General features: G+C 33.4%; 1 protein-coding gene across 2 annotated transcripts in view; it reads right to left on the minus strand.

Annotated features, from left to right (window-relative positions):
* Vps13c (vacuolar protein sorting 13 homolog C) overlaps positions 1–24659 on the minus strand; it is a 148504-nt gene that overhangs the window by 88602 nt on the left and 35243 nt on the right. For both annotated transcript variants that reach the window (XM_042687770.1, XM_042687771.1), the window contains exons 11-28: positions 23019–23146; positions 21259–21365; positions 20319–20490; positions 19357–19419; positions 15866–15995; positions 15337–15431; positions 13248–13390; positions 11230–11422; positions 9841–9955; positions 8766–8902; positions 7742–7865; positions 5738–5855; positions 5509–5638; positions 4843–4921; positions 3783–3922; positions 2560–2713; positions 587–666; positions 100–159 (exon numbers count right to left, since the gene is read on the minus strand). In XM_042687770.1, coding sequence (XP_042543704.1) covers positions 100–159; positions 587–666; positions 2560–2713; positions 3783–3922; positions 4843–4921; positions 5509–5638; positions 5738–5855; positions 7742–7865; positions 8766–8902; positions 9841–9955; positions 11230–11422; positions 13248–13390; positions 15337–15431; positions 15866–15995; positions 19357–19419; positions 20319–20490; positions 21259–21365; positions 23019–23146 — 2168 coding nt within the window. The remainder of the gene's footprint in view (positions 1–99; positions 160–586; positions 667–2559; positions 2714–3782; positions 3923–4842; positions 4922–5508; positions 5639–5737; positions 5856–7741; positions 7866–8765; positions 8903–9840; positions 9956–11229; positions 11423–13247; positions 13391–15336; positions 15432–15865; positions 15996–19356; positions 19420–20318; positions 20491–21258; positions 21366–23018; positions 23147–24659) is intronic.

The raw sequence follows: 24659 nt of genomic DNA on the forward strand, positions 1-24659 counted from the left end.
AAAAAATCGAAAAAAAATCCATATGAGTTTCTTCTCTCCTAAAGCTACAATAATGGTCCTAGCATTCTTTTCATGTTCTTTTAATACATTTTTTCTTACCTTAAACGTCTGTTCAGTTTTTTCAAAAGTAGTTTGAAAACTGGGTCCATTCTTATCAGCCTGAAAACAAAAAAAGTTCAAAAAAAGGAATTAAAACCAAAGTGATTAAAGCCTTTACCTAAAATGTATTTACATTTAGCTATAAATGTATTTCTCTTCTAAACCCAATCCAATTTTGCTTTTCTTTTCATGTAGTAGACTCAGTCAAGTATCACCTAAAGATACAACAACTGTAGACTTGTGAGTATGCACTAAAGCATAGGAGAAGCACCTACTTCATACTAGACTTCCAAAGGTAGTGATAAGAAGCTTAATGGCTTCAGTGAAAAACAAAGCATACAAATGGAAAAATAAACAATAGATACCTTGGTAATTAAAAACTACAGCATGTTTAGAATCATTAATAACCTATATATGATCATCTTTTTCTTTCCAGGGGTATAGTTTGGTGTATACAACAAAGACACAATTACCCAATGACTCTTACCTTAATATATTCTACTTTTAAAAGATCTAATCCAGGTTTGTCAGAAGAGCTAATCAAATGAATGGGCTTCTTTCTGGATCCTAGATTAAAGAAAGAATGGGACAAGGTTTTCAAATAAATTGCTCTTTAAAAATTTAAGTACTTCCTACATATCTTTTACTTTCTAAAAACTGCTAATTAAGCTTTAAAGAATGTATGTCCATACTTTCATGGCTATTAAGCACTAAACCATCCCTTACCTTACCTAACTTAATTAAAAATACACATATTTATTTCCATTAGATTGCATATTTGTGTTAAATTTAATCAAAACTTCTAGATATTTTAGGACCATCTATGTATGTATATGACAGTGAAATGGTATACAGACATAACAATCAAGATATAGGAATTTTAGTTTATCTATCTCTCCATATCAAAAGCCTATACTTCCATTAGAAAATATTTTTAAATTTTTAATTTTTTTTTTTTTTTTTTGCCAGTCCAGGCACTTGAACTCAGTGCCTGGGCCCTGGTGCTAGTTTTGCCCAAGGCTAGCACTCTACTACTTGAGTCACAGCTCTACTTCTAGCTTTTTAGTAGATTTTTGGAAATAACAATCTCATGGACTTTCCTGCCTGGGCTGGCTTAGAACCACAATCCTCAGATCTCATCTTCCTGAGGAGCCATGATGACAGGCATGAGCTACCAGTGCCCAGCATTTAATTGATTTTTATATAGCAAGGAAGTTAGGTTGGAATAATTTCGAACATCCTGATGTAATCTCAAGTTTTATGAACTTACACTTATGCTGTAGCTAAAAACAAATGGCATTCCCACTGTCCTCTATGTCTCGTGCAGGTGTGCCGCTAAAAGCTGTGTAGGGGAGAAATGACTATTTCATCACCTCACCAATCTTTGACTGTGTTTAGTTTTACAACCCCTGCTTCTGAGGCATGTCCGAATTTTCCCTTGAGCTCCAAGGTTTAAATTTCCTTAAAGAAAAACACCCTAAAATTTATTATCTATATCTTTCCTCCAAAACAGTAATGTAAATTATAGCTTAACAAGCTGCCTACCAAAAGTTAATAATGTAAGACATTACTTCTCTCCTATTTAAAAAACTTATAAACTGCTTGTGACAGTAATACTTTGTTCTTTGTTTCTTATATGTTTTCTGTAATGCACATGTTAAAAAAGTTATTTTTAATACAAAATACAGGTCTTCATATTTGACTTAAAGCATTAGACAAATTATAAATGGATTTTAATTATGACAAATTAATCTATATTTCATGCCTCAAATATCTGAGCACATAGATCTTAAAATGAGTAAACTGTAAAAGCTCTTAAAAGATTAACTTGCATACTACCAATTTTATTTTTATAAAAAGCACTTCTTAGCTGGGCGCCAGTGGCTCACGCCTATAATCCTAGCTACTCAAGAGGTGAGATCTGAGAACACTGAAATTGGCAATGTGGCTCAAGTGGTAGAGCACTTGCCTTGAGTTGAAGAGCTCAGGGACAGTGCGTAGGTCCAGAGTTCAAGATCCACAACCAATAAAAAAAGAAAAAGAAAAAGTACTTCTTGTGATATATAAACACTAGTTAGTATAAAGACCAAGGTATTCATTTGATACATGACAATCAATACATTATTCAGGCTTTCTTTGTAAAATGGGATAGATACTCTCTTTTTCAAGGGGATTTATGTGGACTCTGAGGCAAGAGATCACAAGAGTTGAGAACATTAGATCCTCAGGCCAGACTACTAGGATGTTAATCATAATTCACCACTTATTAGTTGTTAACCAAGAGTAAATTACATAATCAATCTGTGCCTTAGTTACTTATGAGATACTACCACTACCTACCTCACAGCATTGGTGTAAGAATTGAGTTACTACTCATAAAGTTTTTAGAACAATGTTTGCTATTATTCAAAACTGCTACTTTTATTATTGGCTTTTATTTTTATTTTTTATAGCTATTACCTTGAATTTCATAGTAATCCAAACTGATTTTCTTTAAATACGACACTGCAGTTAAGTCAAAAGTTCTCACTGTAGCCTCTGTTCCTAACTGAGCAACATTAAATACTAGAATTGTTTCTTCTTCTTTCTGTTGTTTCGTAAATTCCAAGATTACCTAAAAGAAGAGCACAGCCAATAAGTTGAGAAATCTGAGTCTTTCTTATAAATAACAAAAATTTTCATCTTCATCTTCTAGAATTCTGGATCTCCATCTCCTAAATTACTGAGATTACAGACAAACCTGGCATTTCTAGTATTTTAGGATAGGTTTTCACCTTGGTATATAGTTAATAAGAAACTTCTCTACTTTGTATCATTTGTGCTTCATTATCAAAGTAATACAAATTCATTATAAAATGTGGAGTATGTGGAAAATCAAAAAGGCAAAATGAAAAACAATCCTTCTACCAACCCAGAGATGAGCACTATCAAAGAATATGTGTGTATCTCTCTCTCTATATATATACATATATATACATGTATAATTTTAAGTGGAATCATAATGCCCGTGGTTTTATCATCTCAAATAATTTTCACCTCAAATAATTATATACTGTGAACATCTTTCAAAATCTCTTCTTTTATATGACTTTTTTTTTTTGTCAGTCATTGGTCTTGAACTGGGGGTCTGAGTGCTATCCCTAAGCTCTTTTGAAGGTGAGTGCTCTGCCACAGTGCCACTTCTGGTGGTTAACTTGGAGATAAGAATCTAATGGACTTTCCTGCTAGGGCTGGCTTTGAACCTGGATTCTCAGATCTCAACCTCCTGAATAGCTAGGATTACAAGCGTGAGCCACCGGCACCCAGCTTCTACATAACTTTTAAAGTCGATAAGAAAAAATCCTCAAAAACAGAAGCAAAAATATTAATGTCTAATACTAATATCAATAGTGAAATGAAAAAAATAAACATAATAGAAAAACCCCCAAACAACTCAAAACAGTCGAGTTCTTCCACAATAGATGTACTACCAATCATTCTTTTATATATATATATATATATATATATATATACATATATATATACACATATATATATGTGTATATATATATATATATGAATGTACATTGTATGTTTACATAAATATACACAGGGGAGATGAAGTAAATTTTAATATTCTTGAAGTTTAGGTCTAGCCTAAAATAGTGAAGAAGAACATATTTATAGACAAAAAATGAACATACTTCTGTAATTTCAAACTTGAGAAGAAGATTAATGAGTTCCTCATTTGGAACCTCTGCAGCCTTCTTTATTTCTGACCCTTTTGTACTTTTAACAGTCTGTGAGTCTCCGTCTTCAGCATCAAAATACTCATCATCAGACTCTAAAAGAAAAGATGTTCATTTGACCTGAGACAACTATTGAAAACTTAGAGAAGAAACATTCAAATCTTAACCTACCAAAACTCATTTTTAGATATAAATATTCAGCTTTAAAATAATTGGAATGTTTTTTAAAGTCTCAAAGTGAAACTACCTAGCATATAAGAATAAAATTTAAAATCAAATGATGTTATTATCATTTCTTCAGTGCTTCTTTTTTTTTCCTTATTCACTTACTATTCAATAAAACATCTACTGGGCTTCAGCTACCATGTGATAGGACACATCAGTCACTAAGAGTATCACCCTAGCCAGGATTGCTCCTTGGTCTTGATTTTATGAAGTTTATATTCTAGTGTGAGATTACTTTGTGAAATCAGCTAGACTAAGCTGTTAAAAAGATCACCTAGAAATGGGAGCAATACGAGAACAAAAACCCACTGTTTGCATATCATTTGAATATTTTTTCTCACAAAGTCTTACAGTTACTCTTTAGTTCAAGCTAAACTTTCAAATTTGTTCTGTGAACCACTGAATGTCCAAATAAATTTAGATATTTCCAAATGAACAGCTTGATGTTTGAATTGGTATGCTTTTCTGTTGTGAAATATTATCTTTTAAATAAACAAAGCGTCTGAAAAAAAAAAGATATAAAAGCTAACAGTAGCTTAAAAATCTTATGTACTGCTAGTTAGAAAATACAAACACATACACACACATTTTTTATTTCTCCAGTAAGATATTTGAGCATAAAAAGTGACTTAAAATCACACTGTTTAGCTGAGTAGTAAGTAGCACAATTAGAATTAGAAACAGTAAATCACTATGTTTTCAGAATTTTTTTAATTTGCTGAAAATTCTCTCTATATATAATAATCAATTGGCTCAATTTAACAGAGGAACAAAATTTTACATTCCTTACCTGATTCTAGGCCATCTAGTAAAAGTGAGGTGTTAAGTAGACCTTTCGTCCCAACAGAAATAACAGGAATTGAGGAAACCTAGCAAGATTAAAAAGCTTTCCTAAAAATACTAATTTCACAGGATAAATATATATACATAAATATATACACACACATGAGACTGAAAATAGAGAATAAAGAGAGATGAAAAGATACACTATCCACAAATCTAACACAGTCAAATGAAATTTGTAAAAATTTAAAGATTACATTTATAAATATGCAAGGATGTACAAGTCTAGTAGCTAAGTCTCATTCATCATTGCACATCTTGTAACTGTTGTAGGTAACAATATAAAAGAACTTATCACAGGCAATACCATGAAAAATGGTATCACCATCAGTAACCCTCTCATTTCATTTAAAAATAAATGGAAGCAAAACATTTTTATGATATAAACAATATTCAAATTAAAATTATATTGAACTATTTTGCAATTTTACTCTACAGGTTTGTATTTCTACTTTGATATAAAGTACAGTTTACAATTTGAAAGCAATTTCCTTTCATTTTTGGTCCCTTTGGTTACAAAGCTTGCCTTTAAAACAAAATCTTCCAAAACTACCCTAAAACTGTAGCTTTCTGAACAAGAGAGATACTTGACATTTCTATTATGTTCATTTACCTGTCTCTCTGGAGAAGAGGCAGATGATTTCTGTGGCAAAGGTATACTGTTAATTAAACACAGCACATCTTTCATCTTCCGATCAGAAATTCTCACATGCATCAAAGGAAGTCCTCCTGATACTTTAAATCTAAAAATACAATATGACTATATATTGTGTCCTTAAAATTGTAATAGGTGCAAATTTTTACATTTTTGATTTCTGATGCAAAAGAAATGAATACATTACCTGGCCATTCTAATGTCTTTTTCTACCATTGCCTTGGCCAACTCAACATGAATATCCATGGGTTGCAATATATGCATAGTTGATGGATGCTGAAATCGGTACTTTCTCCAGTTTTCCTCTTTAAAAAGAAATTTGAATATGAAGCAGCTTTTAAAAAATTTGTCTGATATTCTACAAAAGAACACTCACTGTTAATAGAAAATAGTTACAGACTCTACGATTACCAACATTACTTTTCATAAATTTAATAACCTATATTTTAACAGAAATCGAATAGATAAAAAAAGATTCTAGCTATGTGAAGAACATATAAATGACAAAATCTTGTATTTCAAAACAAACATAGGGGAAAAATGGAACTTATTATGTCAATTCCTTAATCAGTAATCAAGGTGATGATTACAGAGAAAGGGGGAAGGGGCAGAACAAAAGGAAAAGAAGAGGCTTATGTTCCTACTAAGCATAATTGTACTAGCTTAGCACATAATTTTAAGAACATTAACTTTATCAGGAAAGATTTTATGACAAAACTGTTCAGTAGTATTATTCTTCAAAAAAGAAGATACTAATGGTTGATTTCCCAGTGGATAACAGAACAAATTTTATGCAGATCTTTATTCACAGAAATGTCTGATCATCTTGTAAATCTTTGTAAGTATATACACAACAAAAGGCAGGTTTAATGGTGTGTAATTACTTCACTACAATTAATAGGGTCCAAGTATACAGACATTAACAGAAAATTCCACCTTCACATTTTAATAAATATATATTTATATACATATACACATAATTAAATATACATTAAATATCTTTGAGGTATATATAATAAAGGCATACCCAGTAATATATATCACTGAATATGTGTAATTTATTAAATATCTTTGAGTGTATTTGTATATATAATAAATATTTAATAAATATATATTCAGATATATATAAATATTTTCAAAGGTAGTTAATATTGCTTCTAGAAACTAGAGAAGTATAAGGAACCAAAAAATTTATACATAAATAATAAATGCACCAAAGCTTTTAGAAAATAAATTATCTTTAAGTTTTTTTAATAGTGTACCTACAGGTAGAATATCATTTCTTCAATGATATTTTAAGACCAGAGCTGCCTGTCTTGTATTTTGGATTTGAGAACACTTAGATACATATGATGAGATATATTGGGGATGAAACCTAAGTCAGAACACAAAAGTCATTTGTGTTTCATATATAGTATATATTTATCTTGAAAGTAATTTTTTTATTGTTGTATCAGTCTTGGGGTTTGAACTCAGGGCCTGAGTGCTGTCCCAGAACTTCTGCTCAAGGCTAGCATTTCACCACTTGAGCCATAGCACCAATTTTGACTTTTACTGAGTAGTTTATAGGAGATAAAGAGTTTCTCATTTTCCTGCCTGGTCTGGCTTTGAACTGCAATCCTTAGATCTCAGCCTCCTGAGTATCTAGGATTACAGGCACAAAAGCCCACCAGTGGTCAGCTTGAAAGTAATTTTATGAAGTGTATCTAGTGTATCTACATTTTGACAGTACCTGTCAGAAAAGATCAGATGAAGAAATCTTGCAGCAATATATTAATTTTCAAAAAGTTATGAATTTTGGCAAATTTCAAGTTTAAGCCTTTTGGATTAGGGAAGCCCGACCTATACTATTTTATAGATCTCTTTTTCTCAGGTATCTACACAAAGGAACCTGCACTAACTGCAACTTCTGTTTTGTGTTCTCCTAAGTTTCATTGTTAAAAAGACATATGCCATAAAAAGGCTTAAGTTCAAATGGTGTTAGATACCCTAAATGGCTAGGCAAATTTCCCTTTCTGTATATAACTATGACAATGATTTGAAAAGCTTCTATTTAGTTTTTTAAAGTAACTAGCAAGATACATAAGTAAAACAGCTATCAGAGTTGATATACATGCACAAATATATATACATATATTACCAAAGCTACTCAGTCTAAGCTGAACATCTGCAAAGGTAACTAGTGGTTTACCTGCTCTTGCAAAAAGTAGCTGCACACTCTTGATTTCTACATCAAACTTATCATAAGCTTTATCCATTATTTCCTCCAGAGATGAATTAGTAGTCTTCTGTACACCCTGATCTTTACTGTTGAGCTAAAATGGAGGGGAAATTTTTTTCGTAAGAGAAAAGCATTAATATCAACATACTTAAGTTGCCTTTTCTGAAAACCCAACTCAAGTGAGAAAAATATTCTTTATGAATACATATTGTGCTTAATTTATTGAGTTTGTAAATAGTTTACTGTGAGTACAGTACTCTAGTATACAGCTCTATTACATTAGACGAATAGGTATTGAGCACATTTTCGCTGATTAACTAGCTATCTGCCTCAACCTGTCTAGAAATGTAACTTTTCCTCTTCTTGGCCCTCAGCAGACATTGCCACTTATGGCTCAGGTCTCCTACTTCCAATATTGTACTCTTCTCCATGAACAGCAGAGCTTAGATCCTTTTTCCACTATGCCATGAAAGCATCTGATTCTAATTTCACCTCCTTTATCCACTTCACAATGGAATCTAGATTCACTTTTTGGAAATCTTTGCCTTTCACCAAGGCTTGAGTTCCATGAAAAGTCAAAATTCAAAATCCAAGATTTATTCTAGACACTGATGATAAAACATGTATATATATATATATATATGTATGTATGTATATGTGTGAATATTCATATTTATATAGTTTCTATTGTCAAAAATGTAAGCATCAAATGAAGCTGGATAAATAAACTCTGTAAACCATGAAAACTAAAACTGCTTCTGTCCAACTAGGAAAAGACCGAAGTAATCAATGTCAAATCACCTACCATTACAGAAAATTCTGGTTTATTTTTGTTATGTTAATAGCCATACAACATATAAGAAATATACTAAGCTGGCCTTGAACATAAATCTAGGGTATTTTTTAATTATGAGGGGGAAAAAATAAACAGTTACCAGATACCTAGCTACCAAACGGATTAAAGATGGGTACACAAAAATGCATATATACTTACCTCAAATGTACCAAAATCTAAAACAAGAAGATCTGACTTTTCATGGTGAAAACCTGTCTGTGGAATTATTAGATAAGAAGGTTTTAGGTTTATCCTTAAATCAAGAACTTTTCGAGTTTCAATCATGTGCGTGAGCCCTACAGAAGGCCAAATTAAAAAGAAAAAGAAAGATTAGATAGATGGTCATATTGAAATACGTCCTCATACATTAACAAATAGAGTGAGTGAGTGAGTGAGTGAGTGAGTGAGTGTGTGTGTGTGTGTGTGTGTGTGTGTGTGTGTGTGTGTGTACACACACCAGCACTGGGGCTTGAACTCAGGGCTTAGACGCTGTCTCTGAGCTTTTTTGCTCAGAGCTAGAACTCAACCTTTGAGCCACAGCTCCACTTTTGGTTTTTTAATGGTTAATTGGAGATATGTCTCACAGACTCTCCTGTCTGAGCTGACTTCAAATAATAATTCTCAGATCTCAGTCTCCTGAAGTAGCTAGAATTATAGTCAAGAACCACTAGTGCCCAGACTTTTTAAGAATTTTATTTGAAAAAATATGAAAGAATGTCATCTCATCTCGCAAATTAAATTAATTCAGCATTCTTAATTATCATGAAATGAAAACTGCATAAAAATCAATGAAAAGCAATCAGATGATAACATAATACAGGAAAGTATTTTATTTAGGGAAGGAATGATTTTTTCCCTCATTAAGCAACTACATTAGGGAAAAAAAACAAAAAACAGTTGGCTGGCATTCGGAGGCTACATTATACATAAACACCTATCTTTAAAACTAGGGCCACACAGTACTCCAGCTTCTAAAGAACTGGGCTCTGCATTCCTCCTCAGTCAATCTCATTCAAGGCACATGAATGTGACACAGGTAGAATTATTTGCACCCTCTTTGTCATTCAGTCTAGCAAGGATATTCGATTTTATGTAAGCCAATGCTACTATGGGGTGCTGCCCAAGTTTAAAACAGAGAGGGAAAAAAAAAGAATCTATATTGCTTTAAATAAAACTTTTGTAATAGATAACATGTTTAAAGTTTAATTGATGCTTAAACACTCAAATTCTTTACCTGTAGCTGTTTTCTCTTTAATTTCTTCCAGCTTTGTTAAAGTAGCTGATGTTATTTGTTCCAGATCCAACCCCTTATTTGATTGAAAGAATTCAACCACTGCATTGATGGTTTTCTACAAAAGAATTTCAAAATATAAAAAGGCATGCATGATCCTTTCTATATTATAAATTTTAAGGGTTCATATTCTAAATAGGTTTGGCTCTGAACTAAGAAACCCAAGATATTTTGTTTTACTGCCTCTATCAGAGTGAGAAAATCTTGAGAAAGGAAAAGCCATATAAGCCCACTGGAGAGGCAGCCAATGTATACATGTCAATACTGAGGCAAATACATTCTACAGTGCATGTGGAACAGCATCGGACATTACTTCTAGTTTTAACCTTGAGTTAGTCCGAGGGTAAAATTACACTTTTCAGTAACAATTGGATTATCTCATCCTTTGAAGTTTAGAAAAGAAATAAAAAGAAAGCTATTTACTCTTACCTATATATAAAACTTAAATATAAAAAATATAAAAAAATCAAATTTTGCAAGATGAAAAAAGTTCTGGAAATTAGTTGTATAACAGTGTGATTATACTAAAACTACCAATCCATACTTAAAATTGCTAAACATGATAAATTTTGATTTGTGCATTTTACACAACGTAAGTTTTGTCTTTCATACTAGAGAACATGTGATTTCTCGTTCTTTACATAATACCTACCCCACACACCATGAACTCAGCTGACTGAAAGTGAAAACACATGAGAGGAGTGGCACTATCCAAAAAGAAATGTAACCATTATCTGACTTATGAAACTGTAACACTTCTGTACATCACCTTTATAATAACAATAAAAAAATTAAAAAACAAAAACACACCCCAAGGTGAGGCCAGTTATAACTGAGGCAGTGAGTAGTAAGCAATGCCACCTTGTTAATGGTGGATGAAGGTGAAGACAGGCTGAGTAAAATGCAAAGTGGAGGATTCAGAATTTGAGCTAGCATTTTCAGCAACACCTACATGACCATGTAAGCATCTGAAATTTTTGTGTCCTTCCTAAGGCTCCTTAAGATCATCCCAAACATCAAAAGCAAAATGAAAATAAGGAATCTGAGTATTCAATGTGAGCTACTTAGGAACAGGTGATACACCAAACATGGATTTTTCAGTATGGAAAACTTGTAAATTTTTACTTGTAGAGACAATCTTATGACAGAACATCTCTTCTTAGTGCACATTAAAAAAGTAAAGTAACTGCAAACTGGGTCGTGCTTTTTAAAGAAGAAAAACTTGTTAGGAATATTATTATCTTTTAGCTCATGTTAAAGATAAACAAGGAAAAGGAATACCATACATGAGAATGCAGGTAGTTTTAAGAGTCACTTTCTCCTTGTACTTACAGCATCATAGATGACCTCCACAGGCTGAGATTGAACAATTAGAGTCTGATCAGCAGGACTGTTCTCTGGATTGGTTTCAAACTCAATGTTAAGCAAGGATGATGCAGTGTCACCAATTGAAGCTACAAGGGATGGTACAATATCTTGTTGCCTCAGACCAGTTATATACCAGTGCTCTAGTTTTGCTTCTACCCTACAATCCAATGAAGAAAAAGGATACAATCAGATACACTGTAATATAATGGGTTAAACCACAAACTTTCCTTTGAACACGTCTCCTGTTCCCTAAACCACTCTCAACCCCTTCTACCTCTCATCCCTGTTTTGCCCAGTGCTTTCCACTTGGCTTAAGCTTCCTCCTGCCTTGGTTACTCTCTCACACAACTGAGCCTGTGAAGTACCAACAAAGCCATATTTCATCATAGCCCTTCCCTACTTTAGCTGTCCAATGTTAGACAGTTGTGAAATGATTAATTGTCTGCATATCCTCTCTTATCAACTACAACACAAACTCTTTGGAAACAAAAACTTAAGAGTATACATGCATACTTTCACAGTATGAAGGCTATAAATAAAATACCAGCCCAAAAAAATGCTGTGAAGTAAAAAAGAGGGATAGAAAATTAAATCCCCCAACAACAAATCCTCAAAGAAACAATTGCCCAATAAATAAGTGGGCTAAAGACTTAAAGAGAAACTTCTCTGAAGAGGAAATAAGAATGGCCAATAGACATATGAAGAAATACTCAACCTCTCTAGTCATAAAAGAAATGCAAATCAAAACAACATTGAGATTCCACCTCACCCCAGTTAAAATGGCTATAATCAACAGATGCTAGAGGGGACATGGCCAGAAGGGAACTCTACTGCATTTGGAAAGTAGTATGGAGGTTCCTCAAAAGACTACACATAGAGTTAAGTGTATGACCCAGCAATCCCACTTTTGGGCATTTACCCAAATGATCACACCAAGACCATACTAAAGCTACCAGCACAACTATGTTTATTGCAACATTGTTTACCATAGCTAAGGTATGGAACCAACCCAGATGCCCCTCAGTAGATGAATGGATCAAGAAAATATGGTGTGTGTGTGTGCGTATATATATATATGCATATATATATATATGTGTGCATATATATATATATGCACATACACACATATACAATGGAATTCTATGCCTCTATCAGAAAGAATGACATTGCCCCATTTGTTAGGAAATGGAAAGACTTGGAAAAATTATATTAAGTGAGGTAAGCCAGGCCCAAAGAAACATAGGTCCCATGCCCTTATTTGCAATAACTAGTATATATCTGGGACAAGCAGAAAAGGTCAAAAGCTATGTACATATGACCAGAAAAGATGTTAAGTGAAATGAACCCCAAGATAGGGACACAAGTGGTTTTATCTTTCTTGCTATTGTTTCTAATGTATTTACAATGTACCATGTGATTTTTTTTTGTTTCTTTGTATGTTCCTCCCCCACCGTATAACCCGTTTTCACTGTATTTGATGTCAGTGCCCTGCATCTTGTATATACACTTCTCTAATTTGGGAAGAGGAAGGGAAAAAACAAAATGCTTAAATAGGGATACAGGTTGACCCACTGTAACAATGAGATGCACAAGACACTAAGTTGAAAACGAACTTTACAATATAGGACGGGGGGTGGGGGGGCATGTAGTTGTGGAGGTGGGAGGGAAGGGATGGTAGGGGAAAACAAAGGAGGAGGTAACAATGCTTGATAGGAAATGTACTCATTACCTTGCTCATATAACTGTAACCCCTCTGTACAGTATCTTTACAATAAAAACGTATAAAAATGAACACTAAAAAAAAAGAAGAGGGACAGAACAAATGTACAATAAGAAAATATAAAATGGCTAGCCAGTCATACACAAAAAAATTAAAGAAGAGCTATTATTAGTCAGTTTTATAATTTTTGTATTTTTCATTTTATATTTTTGGCCTAAAATCAAATTAAAAATAAAAGGTAAAATAATGTTTTAAAACTTACTTCATAGCTTGAGCTCCTGGTCGCTGAGACACTTGAGTACCCAAGCCAATTATCTGGATTTTTAGTATTTCCGGGATATTTTTATTTTCCCTTATTATGACAGAGGTGCTTACTAACTTCAGGGTTATTATATGGGCAACATACTAAAAAAAGAAATGAAAATTGCTGGTTTAGAGACTTTAATAATTAATTAAGTATGATGAATTATGAAAAGATCCAACTGAGCATAGTAGATTCTACCCTAAATGTATAACAGTAGAAAATTTGATGAAACTCTCTTCTTAAATAGGACATTTACAAAAGATCAAACCTTTAATTGTCTTCTGTTTTAAAGGTAATAATGAAAGAACAATAACACATTTTATACCAGAGAGATTCAATTAAGTAGCTTTCACTAAAGCAAACTATGTTTCTGACCAGTTCTCTGACTGAAGGAAACTATAAAGAATGTCTCTGCCTGTTAACTTTGGAGAGTTAACATGACACCCACACACACAGACACACATTCTGACCCAATTTTTTGTTTTTTGGTTTGTTTTTTTTTGCCAGTCCTAGGGCTTAAACTCAGAGCCTGGGCACTGTCCTTAAGTTTCTTTTGCTCAAGAATAGCACTGTATCACCTGAGCCGCAGCACCACTTTTGGCTTTTTTCTGTTTATGTGGTACTGAGGAACTGAACTCAGGGCTTTATGCATGCTAGGCAAGCACTCTACAACTAAGCCATATTCCCAGCCCTCACCCCAAAATTTCTAAGTCCAGATTGGAAGGAGGACTGAGAACCATCAGGGAGAAGGAATCTGGAGATACATTTCTACTAGAAGCAAAGGAAAACTTCAGAAGGAGCAACCTAGAACCTTTTTGCTCTTTCCCATCCCTTTTTGTTTTAGTTTTTTTCAGGGAAGGTCTCAAGTTTTCTGCCCTGGAACACAGTCCTCCTCATATCAATACCAGGAGAGGCATGGCTCAAGTGGTTGAGTGCTGAAAAAATGGGAAGCCCTAAGCTCAAACCTCAAAAACAAAAACAAATATATATATATATATATATATATATATATACATATATATATATATATATATATATATATATATGATTTGGAAGCATATGACTATAATCCCAACACTCAGGAGAAATCATAAGTTTGGGGCCAAAGTAAGCTACATAGTAGAATTCTAGGCCATCCTCAGCTACATAGCAAGAGCCTGTGTCAAAAACAAAAGCAGTGCTAATTCCAAGTTCAGTGATAAGAGACCCTCCAAATACTATTGGTGGAAATATTTTATCACACTGGAAAACTAGTAGAATCCAACATTAAATACAGACAGAATCCAATATTAAATATGTTCATATCCTATGAACTAGCAATTCTGGTATGAGTAATTACTGTACAGAAAACTTCCTAAGAACACTAAGAAATGGAATTTCATAACAGTATTATATATAAAAACCAAAAAAATAGAATTAACCCCAAAACTTATCAACAAGGGCATAAGTAAGTTCTAGTATTTTCAGATGATGCAATTCTACAAAGCAATGAATATGAGAAAAATATATCATACGCAACAACAGAGGTAGATTTCACAACCACCAGGTCAGGCACCAAAAAATAGGCATTTCAGAAATCTCCTTACAGTAAGACAAAAGACGTGGAAAAATAAAATCACATTGTTTGTAGTTTAAATGACTACCACAAAAATCAGAGTAAAAGTCAGCTTTGGAGAAACAATGAAGGGACGGACTTCCATGATGGTGGTATTTTAAATCTTGAAAAACTGCGTACCTATTCCCTTTTCAATTAACCAATAAACATTTACTCTTCTATCTATGAGTTAAACTGTACAATAAAACCTTTAAAATATGCAATTTAACATATAATAACTACTTGTTAGGTTATTCTTATATTCCCCAAAGCAACTAAGTTGAAGAGGAAACTGTAATTACTAAGTCCTGACTGGAAGCATTTAAAAATTAAATGATAAAGCAAAATCTAAAAACGTTATTTTCATTAGTTACTTAAAATGTCAGTGACTTGTTTAAATCCACTCAAGAAAACACAATGAAATGAATCAGAGAAGGCCACCCAAAGAACTACCTGCTTGGGTAAAGTTAAGTTGTAGCTGCTCTCGCTGTAACCAATAGCAGTGAAGAGTTTATCTTTTTCCTCTGAAGTCATGAGGTCATCAATAGCTATGAAGAAAAAACAATCACTTAAAGACATCATTGCTTCAGTTTTACAGTCAAACCAAACTAGCAGAAATGCTAAAGCAAAACTTGTGAGGTAATTTCCTGTAACATACTACTTATATGCATTTATATTTGTGCTGTTTTGAAAAAGTAAGAAACAATACTAACGCAATTAGTTCTCATATTAAATTCTCTATGAATTTCAAAACTTAACTGTGATTATTCATGTAAAAGTGAGGAATAATGTTAAATGTGGGACCTTTAAATTTTAACATTTTCAATTTCACACAAATAATTTTTCTTAAGAAAATCAAAGGGTCTATCACAGGAATGTATTGAGCCTGCCACATTTGCTTATATGTTTATTATACTAAGAAGACAAGATATAATTTGTATTTCCTTTATCAATATATAATAATACCTAGCTTAGCACTTACTTTCAGGAATCAATGATTCTTCATCTTTTTTCTTAGACTCTTTTTTCCCCCAAAACCCACTAAACCAGCCTCCACGCTTCTCTCCTGTATCAGATGACTTTTTCCTTAGTTTTTGTCCAGAACGAATCACCTAAAAAAAAAAAAAAAAAATGAGAAACTAATTCAATACTAACTCTTCTTTTCACTTGTATGTAGAGTACATCAATGTGGAAAGGCAGCCAATTCCTTCATACATGATGCTCACAAGCATTGTTAATGTAGTCCCCATTAATTTATGTCCTTAGACCTGTGCTACTGATAGCATTTTGAGGAAGCTTTGTTTCCTCAGCGATTCAGTTAATGTTTCAAGTAAAATTTTTCTGATACATTCATTTTTTAAGAAGTCACTAGAATCTCATTGCAAAAATCAAACCATTTCCATGTGAAAAATGAACTACGCAATTTGTGGGTAGGAGACGGGAGGGGGAAACTGAGAGAAAGCGAAGGAAGGGGTAACACTGTCCAAAAAGAAATGTACTCACTACTGACTAATGAAACAGTAACCTCTTTGTACAAACTTTAATAATAGTAACAATAAAATTATATATTAGGACTGGGAAGGTGGCTCAGTGGTAGAGCACTTGCCTTGCATGCATGAGGCCCTGGGTTCGATTCCTCAGCACCATATAAGCAAAAAAGAAAAAAGCCGGAAGTGGCGCTGTGGCTCAGGTGGTAGAGCGCTAGCCTTGAGCTGAAGTGCTGAGGGACAGTGCCCAGGCCCAGAGTTCAGTCCCCACGACCGGACCCCCCCCAAAAAATTATATATTAAAAAAGAGAAACAGTAGGTAAATATGATCAAAGTATATTACATAGCATGTATATCATAGTAAAACTTCTTGTACAATTAATATATGCTAATAAAAATGCACCCTCCTTAAAGAAAAGCAATGAAACAATCCACAAAAAGATGTTTCAACACTTAACATATTTGAAACAACCATATTTCAGAATTCATATGTATTAATGGATTGCTAAAAGATAGAAATAGTCCTCAAGTTTCATTTCATCCTGTCTCCTCCATAAGTCCTGCCTTGTTTATCTACTGTTCCTTCCCTTTATCCACTTTTTAGATGAGGGACCAAAAAGTAGAAAAGAAAGGAAACAAACGAATGGGAGAAGTAATGTAGGCTCTATCTCCTCCCTCCCTGAATAAGTACACTTCAATAATTACTTTCCCACTTAGAAAATCAAGTGCTTTAAATTGACAGTGAATTTATAATACATTGAAAATATCTACATGATAAGAAGTAAAAGAATCCAAAAGAGAAGTAAAAGAAAAACATTATATTCACTTATTAAACCTATTCTCTCCATTACAGAAATAAAAGACTAAGTACACATTCAAGCTCTGTATGAATTTGCAAAAGGAAATTGAACAACAGATCTACTATTATAAAGACCTCAACTTAGTAATGTTTAACCCTTTCTGTACTTAAGAAAAAAAAAATCTTGTATTGAAGCGCCACCATCCACCACTGAATTCTTCAAGGAGTAGATTCCAGGCATCAGGATGGTATAGCCATTCCCCAAGTGAGTCTAGTATGCATCCAGGGGTCAGAACCACTAAGGTGGCAACAAAGGAGTTCCCTTCAACAGCAGAGACTCACACCGGAGGTTGAGCTGCTCATAAGTAGAAGACATCAACCAAATGTATTATCACCGAGGCTTTTAAATCTATGAATACTATTTGTTCTTTCAAGGAAAATACAACCAGAGTTCCAATCTAAACGATTTTGAAAAAGAAAGTAACTGAAAACCAAATACTCTAAACTAAACAATTTTTTAAAAGAAAAAAAAGCCCGTAGCTGAAATCTTGGTTAAAAGTGTGATCGGCATGTTACAAATTTCAAAGTAACCTCAAAAGTTAAACTTTAAGAAAAGGCAGAGATGAATTAATATGAGAACACACAAAAATACTAAGTTCAAACAATGACAAATCTGTGAACAAAAATAGAACTTTGGAAAAAAACACTTTTCTGTGGAACTATTTTACAAATTCAGCTATTATCACTTAAAATATGAAAGCTATCAGAAACTACATATTAATATAATACCAATGTCAAATTTTGGGGTCTGATACTTTATTAAAATTATGAAAGATGTACCCACTGGGGAAAAAGGATTAGGGGTGCATAGGACTTCTATAAAATATCTTTGCCACTTCCTGTGTAACTATAACTTTTTCAAAGTAAAATATGCATATTTCATATATAGCCAAAAATACATTCAAATATTCTCTAATACTATTATGCATATAGATAAAATACTATTATGCATATTTCATATATAGCCAAAAATACATTCAAATATTCTCTAATACTATTATGCATATATATAAAGGAAACTTTCATTTTTTTCTCTAAAATTTCTCTCTTGCTTTCACTTCCTTCTCATTTGTCATGAGCTCTGGAGTCAACCCTCAGCCTATGTTTAAGTTCTCCGGTTCTATGCACTTTCCATCACAATGAAAAAATAGTGATCTTGGATGAATATAATTGCCTTCTCTTATATACCCATCCTTCTTGGTCTACTTTGCCCAAAAAGGAATCTTCCTTCTTCAATTTTTAGGCAATAGTAACCAGTATTAAGAATTAAACAAAGTGCTGGGAATGCCCCTTAGTAGTACAGTGCTTGCCTAGCATGCATGAAGCCCTGGGTTCGATTTCTCAATACCACATAAACAGAAAAGGCCAGAACTGGCACTGTGGCTTAAGTGGTAGAGTGCTAGCCTTAAGCAAAAGAAGCTCAAGGACAGTGCTTAGGTCCTGAGTTCAAGCCCCAGGACTGGAAAGAAAAGAATAAAACAGAGTTTAAACCCTCACTTTCTGATATAGGCTGTGCCAGGAAATGGGTACTTAAAATGGGGAGAGAGGGTAAAGGAAGAGAGGTAAGAGGGTAGACAAATGGAGGGGAAAAGAGAGAGAATACAATCAAGAATTCATTGCATATACCACAAAATTAAGAAAAATAAGGGAAGAGGTGTGTCAAAGGGGGTTGAAAACATTGAAGGGATGAAACAGATCAAGATGTATTGAACATATAAAGTGCTTTGTTAAATGGCAAAAAAGTCAATACATATCCTAAAAAATTTTTTAAAGGGAATGGAAAAAAAAAAGTAAGGGAATGGGTGGATTGGGAGGAATGGATGAGAGTGTTGAAAGGGATGACGTTAATCAACATGCACTGATTCATAAATTGCTTTGTTGGATGGCAACTCCTTTGTGCAACTACAAAGTTAATAAAAATATTCAAAATAAATTAGAAAAGAATTAAACAAGATTAAATAAAAGTCACTTTAAGGAAGATTAAAGTCATCTATTTCTTCTGGTGATTCACTTCTCCAACTATTTCATAAGAGCAATCCACAGCAGTAGCAAATATCTTTTTAAATATTCATATTCTCTGTTCCAACAACTGTACCTTGAGAAATTTATGCTTATAAAAATAATTACCTCAACTTGTGCTTGTTGCCTTGCTAAAATGATGTTAAAAACATCTAGACTCTTCTCCAAGTCCTATAAAACAAAGAGATAGTTGGAAGTAAGAACATAATCATTGCTCTCTCCTTTCCAGGTTTACCTAGCCCGTTCCAGTACTTACAATGTAATGAAATTATAAATTTGAATACTAGGGTATTAAATCTTTTAACTTTGTCATAAAATAATTAACTTTTCATATAAAGTAAATCCTCATTTAATAGTATTAAAATTACTTTTCTGAGACCATTAAAATTCAGTCATAAATAAACACAAGAATATTTGTAAAGAGTATTTTGAATGAGGTATCTAGTATTTTCAATCTTTTGACAATGAGTAAAAAATACTTGTCAATGAGTAAAAATTACTTTTATAAATAATACTCTGAACTATTTTTTTTCTTTTTTGGTCTGGGTGTGGGACTTGAACTCTGGGCCTGGGCACTGTCCCTCAGCTCTTCAGCTCAAGGCTAGTGCTCTACCACTTGAGCCACAGCGCCACTTCCGGCTTTTTTTTTCTTTTTGCTTATGTGGTGCTGGGGAATCGAACTCAGGGCCTCATGCATGCAAGGCAAGTACTCTACCACTGAGCCACTTTCCCAGCCCTCTGAACTATTTTTTAAACCTGCTATAACATATAAATGGGACTACCACTAACAAAACAAATAAAATCTAATTAACATTTAAACTAGCGATATTTTCTAAATATTACTATACAAACACACATTTCTCCAAATATGGTGTTATAACTCTATTTATCTAATATTAGGATAGATGAAAGGGGAATTTTTTAAAGTAAAAAATGAGAAATAACACTTTACACATTCTCATTAAATTCTGCCTGAAAGATGAATCCTGTTCTAAAACTATACACTGATTGCAAACATGCATAAAGGGGACATTAGACAAACCGCAGTTCTCACTAACAACAAAATATACCTGAATTTGTTTCTGCAATTCTTCTGGAACTTTAGTCTGGGTTAGCTTGTTTTTATATGCAATTTTATATTCCTTAAGTAACTGCCTATGCTTTTTTATGTTACTCCAAGACCACATCTGTGTATATCTTCTTATATGAACTTCCAGTACAGAATCAATCGCATATTTCCACCTAAAAAAAATAAAGATTTCTAAATGTAAATCTGATTACAAAGTTTTTTTTAAGCAGGTAAATGATTTGATTTTTTAGAGACCCCATGCTATCCTTTATTGCCTTCCAGTGTATTCCAAGTCCCCTGTACAATCTTCATCCTTAAACAGACTAAATAAGAAACCCTCTAGAAACAGGATATACCAATACAAATGATAGGCACAAAACAGCAAAATCATACAGAAAGTATGATTTTGTACAGAAAGTTTTTGTTACTGACAGCCCATATATACTACAATGGTCTGAAGATTATATTGCCTAGTAACATCACGAATATCTTTGTTCATGTATGTATACACTATGAAGCTCACAGTGATAAAATCACTTAAAGTTAAATGGGTGTTGGTGGCTCATGCCTATAAATTCCAGCTACTAAGGAGCCTGAAATTAGAGGATCATGGTTTAAAGCCAGTCCAAGTAGAAAAGTCTGCAAGACTAGGAAAAAAAAAGCCATAAGGCCAGCACTGCTCAGGTAGTCATGCCCATTATGAGCAAGAAAGCCAAGCAAGCATGAAGCTTTGAGTTTAAGCTCTACTACCAAAAGGGGAAAAAATTAATGTTCAAACTATTGAATCCTAAGAATCTAGAAATTCAGAAATAGAATATTAGATACAAACTATATAAAAGACTCTGTTTGAAAAAAACACAACTGGACTAGATAGCTTTAAATGTTTCTTAACTCTAAGAATCCTATGATTCTCAAAAATGAAATAAAAAATTCAAGCTTACCATTGTCGACAATTGGTATGGAGTGGTAAATAAGGCTTGTATTTTCTATAATGAGCATTTCTAAACATATAATCCATTGATTCCAAAAAGTCAATCATACTTAAGTACTGTAACAGAAATAAAATTATGTTTATTATAGTACATACATGAATTAAAGCAGTTTTGATTCTATTTTCAATCTAATAAGACTCCAAATTCCATGAACAGTAGTGCTTGGTAACTCAATAACGTATTTTACTGCATTAAATTGAAGACACTACCAATTATAAGTTGTAACACCAATTTCAGGTTCCATTATAAAAGAAAACAGTGTTGCCAATTAAACTTACACTGCCAATAATATATATCCAAACTTCAGTTATGTTAAAATATGAAATAAATGTACATCTTAGAAACAATGAAGCCAGGTGCCAGTGGCTCACACCTACAGTCCTAGCTACTCAGGAGGCTGAGATCTGAGGACAGAGGTTCAAAGCCAGCCCAGGCAAGGAAAGTCCATGAGAATCTTATCTCCAATTAACCACCAGAAAACCGGAAGTGGCGCTGTGGCTCAAGTGGTAGAGTGTTTGCCTTGTGCTGAAGAGCTCAAAGACAGTGCCCAGGCCCAGATTTCAAGCCCCATGACCAACCAAAAAAGAAAAGAAAAGAAAAGAAAGAAAGAAACAATGAAATACTGTGTCTGTTAGCACTGACACAGCAGGTCTATTTCCAAAACTGTGCATTTATTTCCCTTTTTACCACTTTAGCAATAGCTAATGCAGTGATTTTTTTCAAATTGTTCCACAAAAGTACTACTTAGTTAAAGCATAATAAAGTTAGTCAATTACGTATATTATCACCAACACAGCAATTTTGTATAGATCTGATGAATAGCTCAAACGGAAGGAACGGTGGGGGGAGAGGGGGGAGTTGAGGAGGAGGGAGGAAAAAAGGAGAGAGTAGTGCTAATATGACTGCTAGGGCATGAAAATATGGCAATTCTAGCCTCTATCTCCAAGTTTTTTTCTCTCTTTTTTTTTTTTGAGTTCTGGGGCTTGAACTCAGGGCTTGTTGACTTTCCCTGAGCTTCTTTGTGCTCAAAGCTAGTGCTCCACTTGAGTCACAGCACCACTTCCAGCTTTTTCTGAGTAGAGTGGAGATAAGCGTCTTTTCTGCCCAGGTTGACTACAAACTGCAATCCCAGATCTCAGCCTCTTGAATAGATAGTATTACAAGCATGAGTCACTGGCACCCTGCCCTCTATGACACTTAATGCATATCTGCCTAAGGATTACCTACAAATATTAAACACTTGAAATGTATCTAGTCTGAACTGAAATGTAACTGTAAAACAGATTCTAAAGACTTGAGGAGAAGAAAAAGGATATAAATTATATTTTTATGTTCATAACATTTCAAAATGAAGTTTTAGAAATACTAGTTTACATAAAATAGGTCATTAGGGGTGTTTCACCTTTTCTTTTTAGTTTGCTAATGTAAATAGTACAAAATTTAGAGACACAAAATTACTTGCACTAGGCCTAAAGCCCAATTAGCTTCTTTTTCAATTCAATTAGTTCTACAAGTCTACTATCCAAACTCTGAAAAGATTAGACTACATAAAAAACACCATCACTTAATTCTGAAATTCCTTTTTTAACAAGTCAAATCTCATCATAACCAAAAGAATCACTAGGTCATTAGAGAAGGAATAATCAGGAAAGACAGAAGGAGTGAAAATTAAACTTTATCAAAGCGAGGAATGTGCAGTGGTGCCTTACCTGAGGCTTGGTCAGTTCAATGGCAATATTTTGAACTTCTATGTTACAATCCAGTTTGGGTGTTTTGAGCTCTGCTTCTGCATAAGGATTCATGTAGAGTTTTGCAGAGGCCAATATTGGCTGGAAAACTTACATCACAGGGGGAAGACATTAGATATATTTATATGCTCTGACATAGAATAACTAAGAACACTGTTACTATGATAGGAAATATGACCCAGACTAGATGTAACAAATCATTCTGTAAAATATTTAAATATATGTATATGTATAATGCCAATTATTAAGCTATCAGTTGAAGTAGAATCTCCAAGGAGGAAATTGAAATCCTTTGTTTCTAGGTAAAAAATGTGTAAGACAGTCTTTGCATAAAACTAGGGTTCTCTTCCTTGCTAAAAGACATTTAATGATAATGATATTATTTATTAAAACACACAAGTACAGAAAGGAAATAAAATCTAATTGATATCTGTCTTACTTTTTCACTGGCAGAATTTAAGAACAGAATCACAAAATCATACCAAAACAAAAAATTACTCACAACTTTTTGATTTTCAAATGATCATACATATATTATCTTGGAGTCAATAAAGAAATTATTATTAGCTGAGCAACAGTGGCTCACTCTTGCAGTCTTGTAATCAGCTACTCATGAGGCTGGTATCTGAGGATAGCAGTTTAAAACCAACCCAAACAGAAAACCCAGGAGATTCTATCTTCAATTAACCATGAAAAGTCTGGGATGGAGGTATGTCTCAGTATCAGAGAACCAGCCATGCATTAAGTGATGGGGATTAGGAGTGTAAGACCCAATGCCAGCACAAAGCAAACAAACAAACAAACAGGGAGGTAGGAAGGGAAGAAAATATTCAGTAGTAAAACAAACAAACAGGGAGGTAGGAAGGGAAGAAAATATTTAGTAGTAATAGAAAAAGTGTATTAGGAAAGATAAAACCAAAGGTAACATATCTTAACTGTTACTATGTTAAAAGTATGTAAAATATTACCCTTAAAAAAGTTACAGTTTACCTAAGATTGTATACAGAACTTTTAACTAATTTACAGGTTATTTATAAATGTATAAAACTAAACTGGTATATTTCTCTGAGCCTGTTTTTCATCATTGAAATTAAATTCTTTCACAATCTGGGGGCACTTTAACACTGTCATTGTGCATTAACAGTTGGCAATTAAGTCCATAAATAAAATAACAAAGAACCAGAGTGACAGATATGATGGAAAGCATGAGCATGAAAGGACAATTATAAAGGGTTGCACTCACTAACTGAAAACAGACAGCTCTTTAGAATGAAACTGAAACATGGGAAAAGTAAATAAACACATGGCTTTGTTAAAGGTCTATTTTTCAAACAAAGGAGAGGGTGTCAAGAAATAGAAAAATTCTTTTTGGTGTGGGGTTTTGGCTCAAGTGGTAGAACATCTGCCTAGCAAGCAAAGGCAAGGCTCCAAGTTCAAAACCTAGTACCCCAAAAAGCTCCATTTTTTTTAAAGTCTAGTGATTGATTTATCAGACGTGACATGCAAGGAGTGACCTGAATTCAAAGATCTCAGAACTGTCTAAAGAATGAAAGGAGAAAAGAAGAAGGAGGAAGAGATGGAAGAGGTAGAACAGATGGAAGA

Source organism: Dipodomys spectabilis, unplaced genomic scaffold (genome assembly GCF_019054845.1).
Source record: "Dipodomys spectabilis isolate Male_0828 unplaced genomic scaffold, ASM1905484v1 ptg000108l, whole genome shotgun sequence".
Taxonomy (NCBI): domain Eukaryota; kingdom Metazoa; phylum Chordata; class Mammalia; order Rodentia; family Heteromyidae; genus Dipodomys; species Dipodomys spectabilis.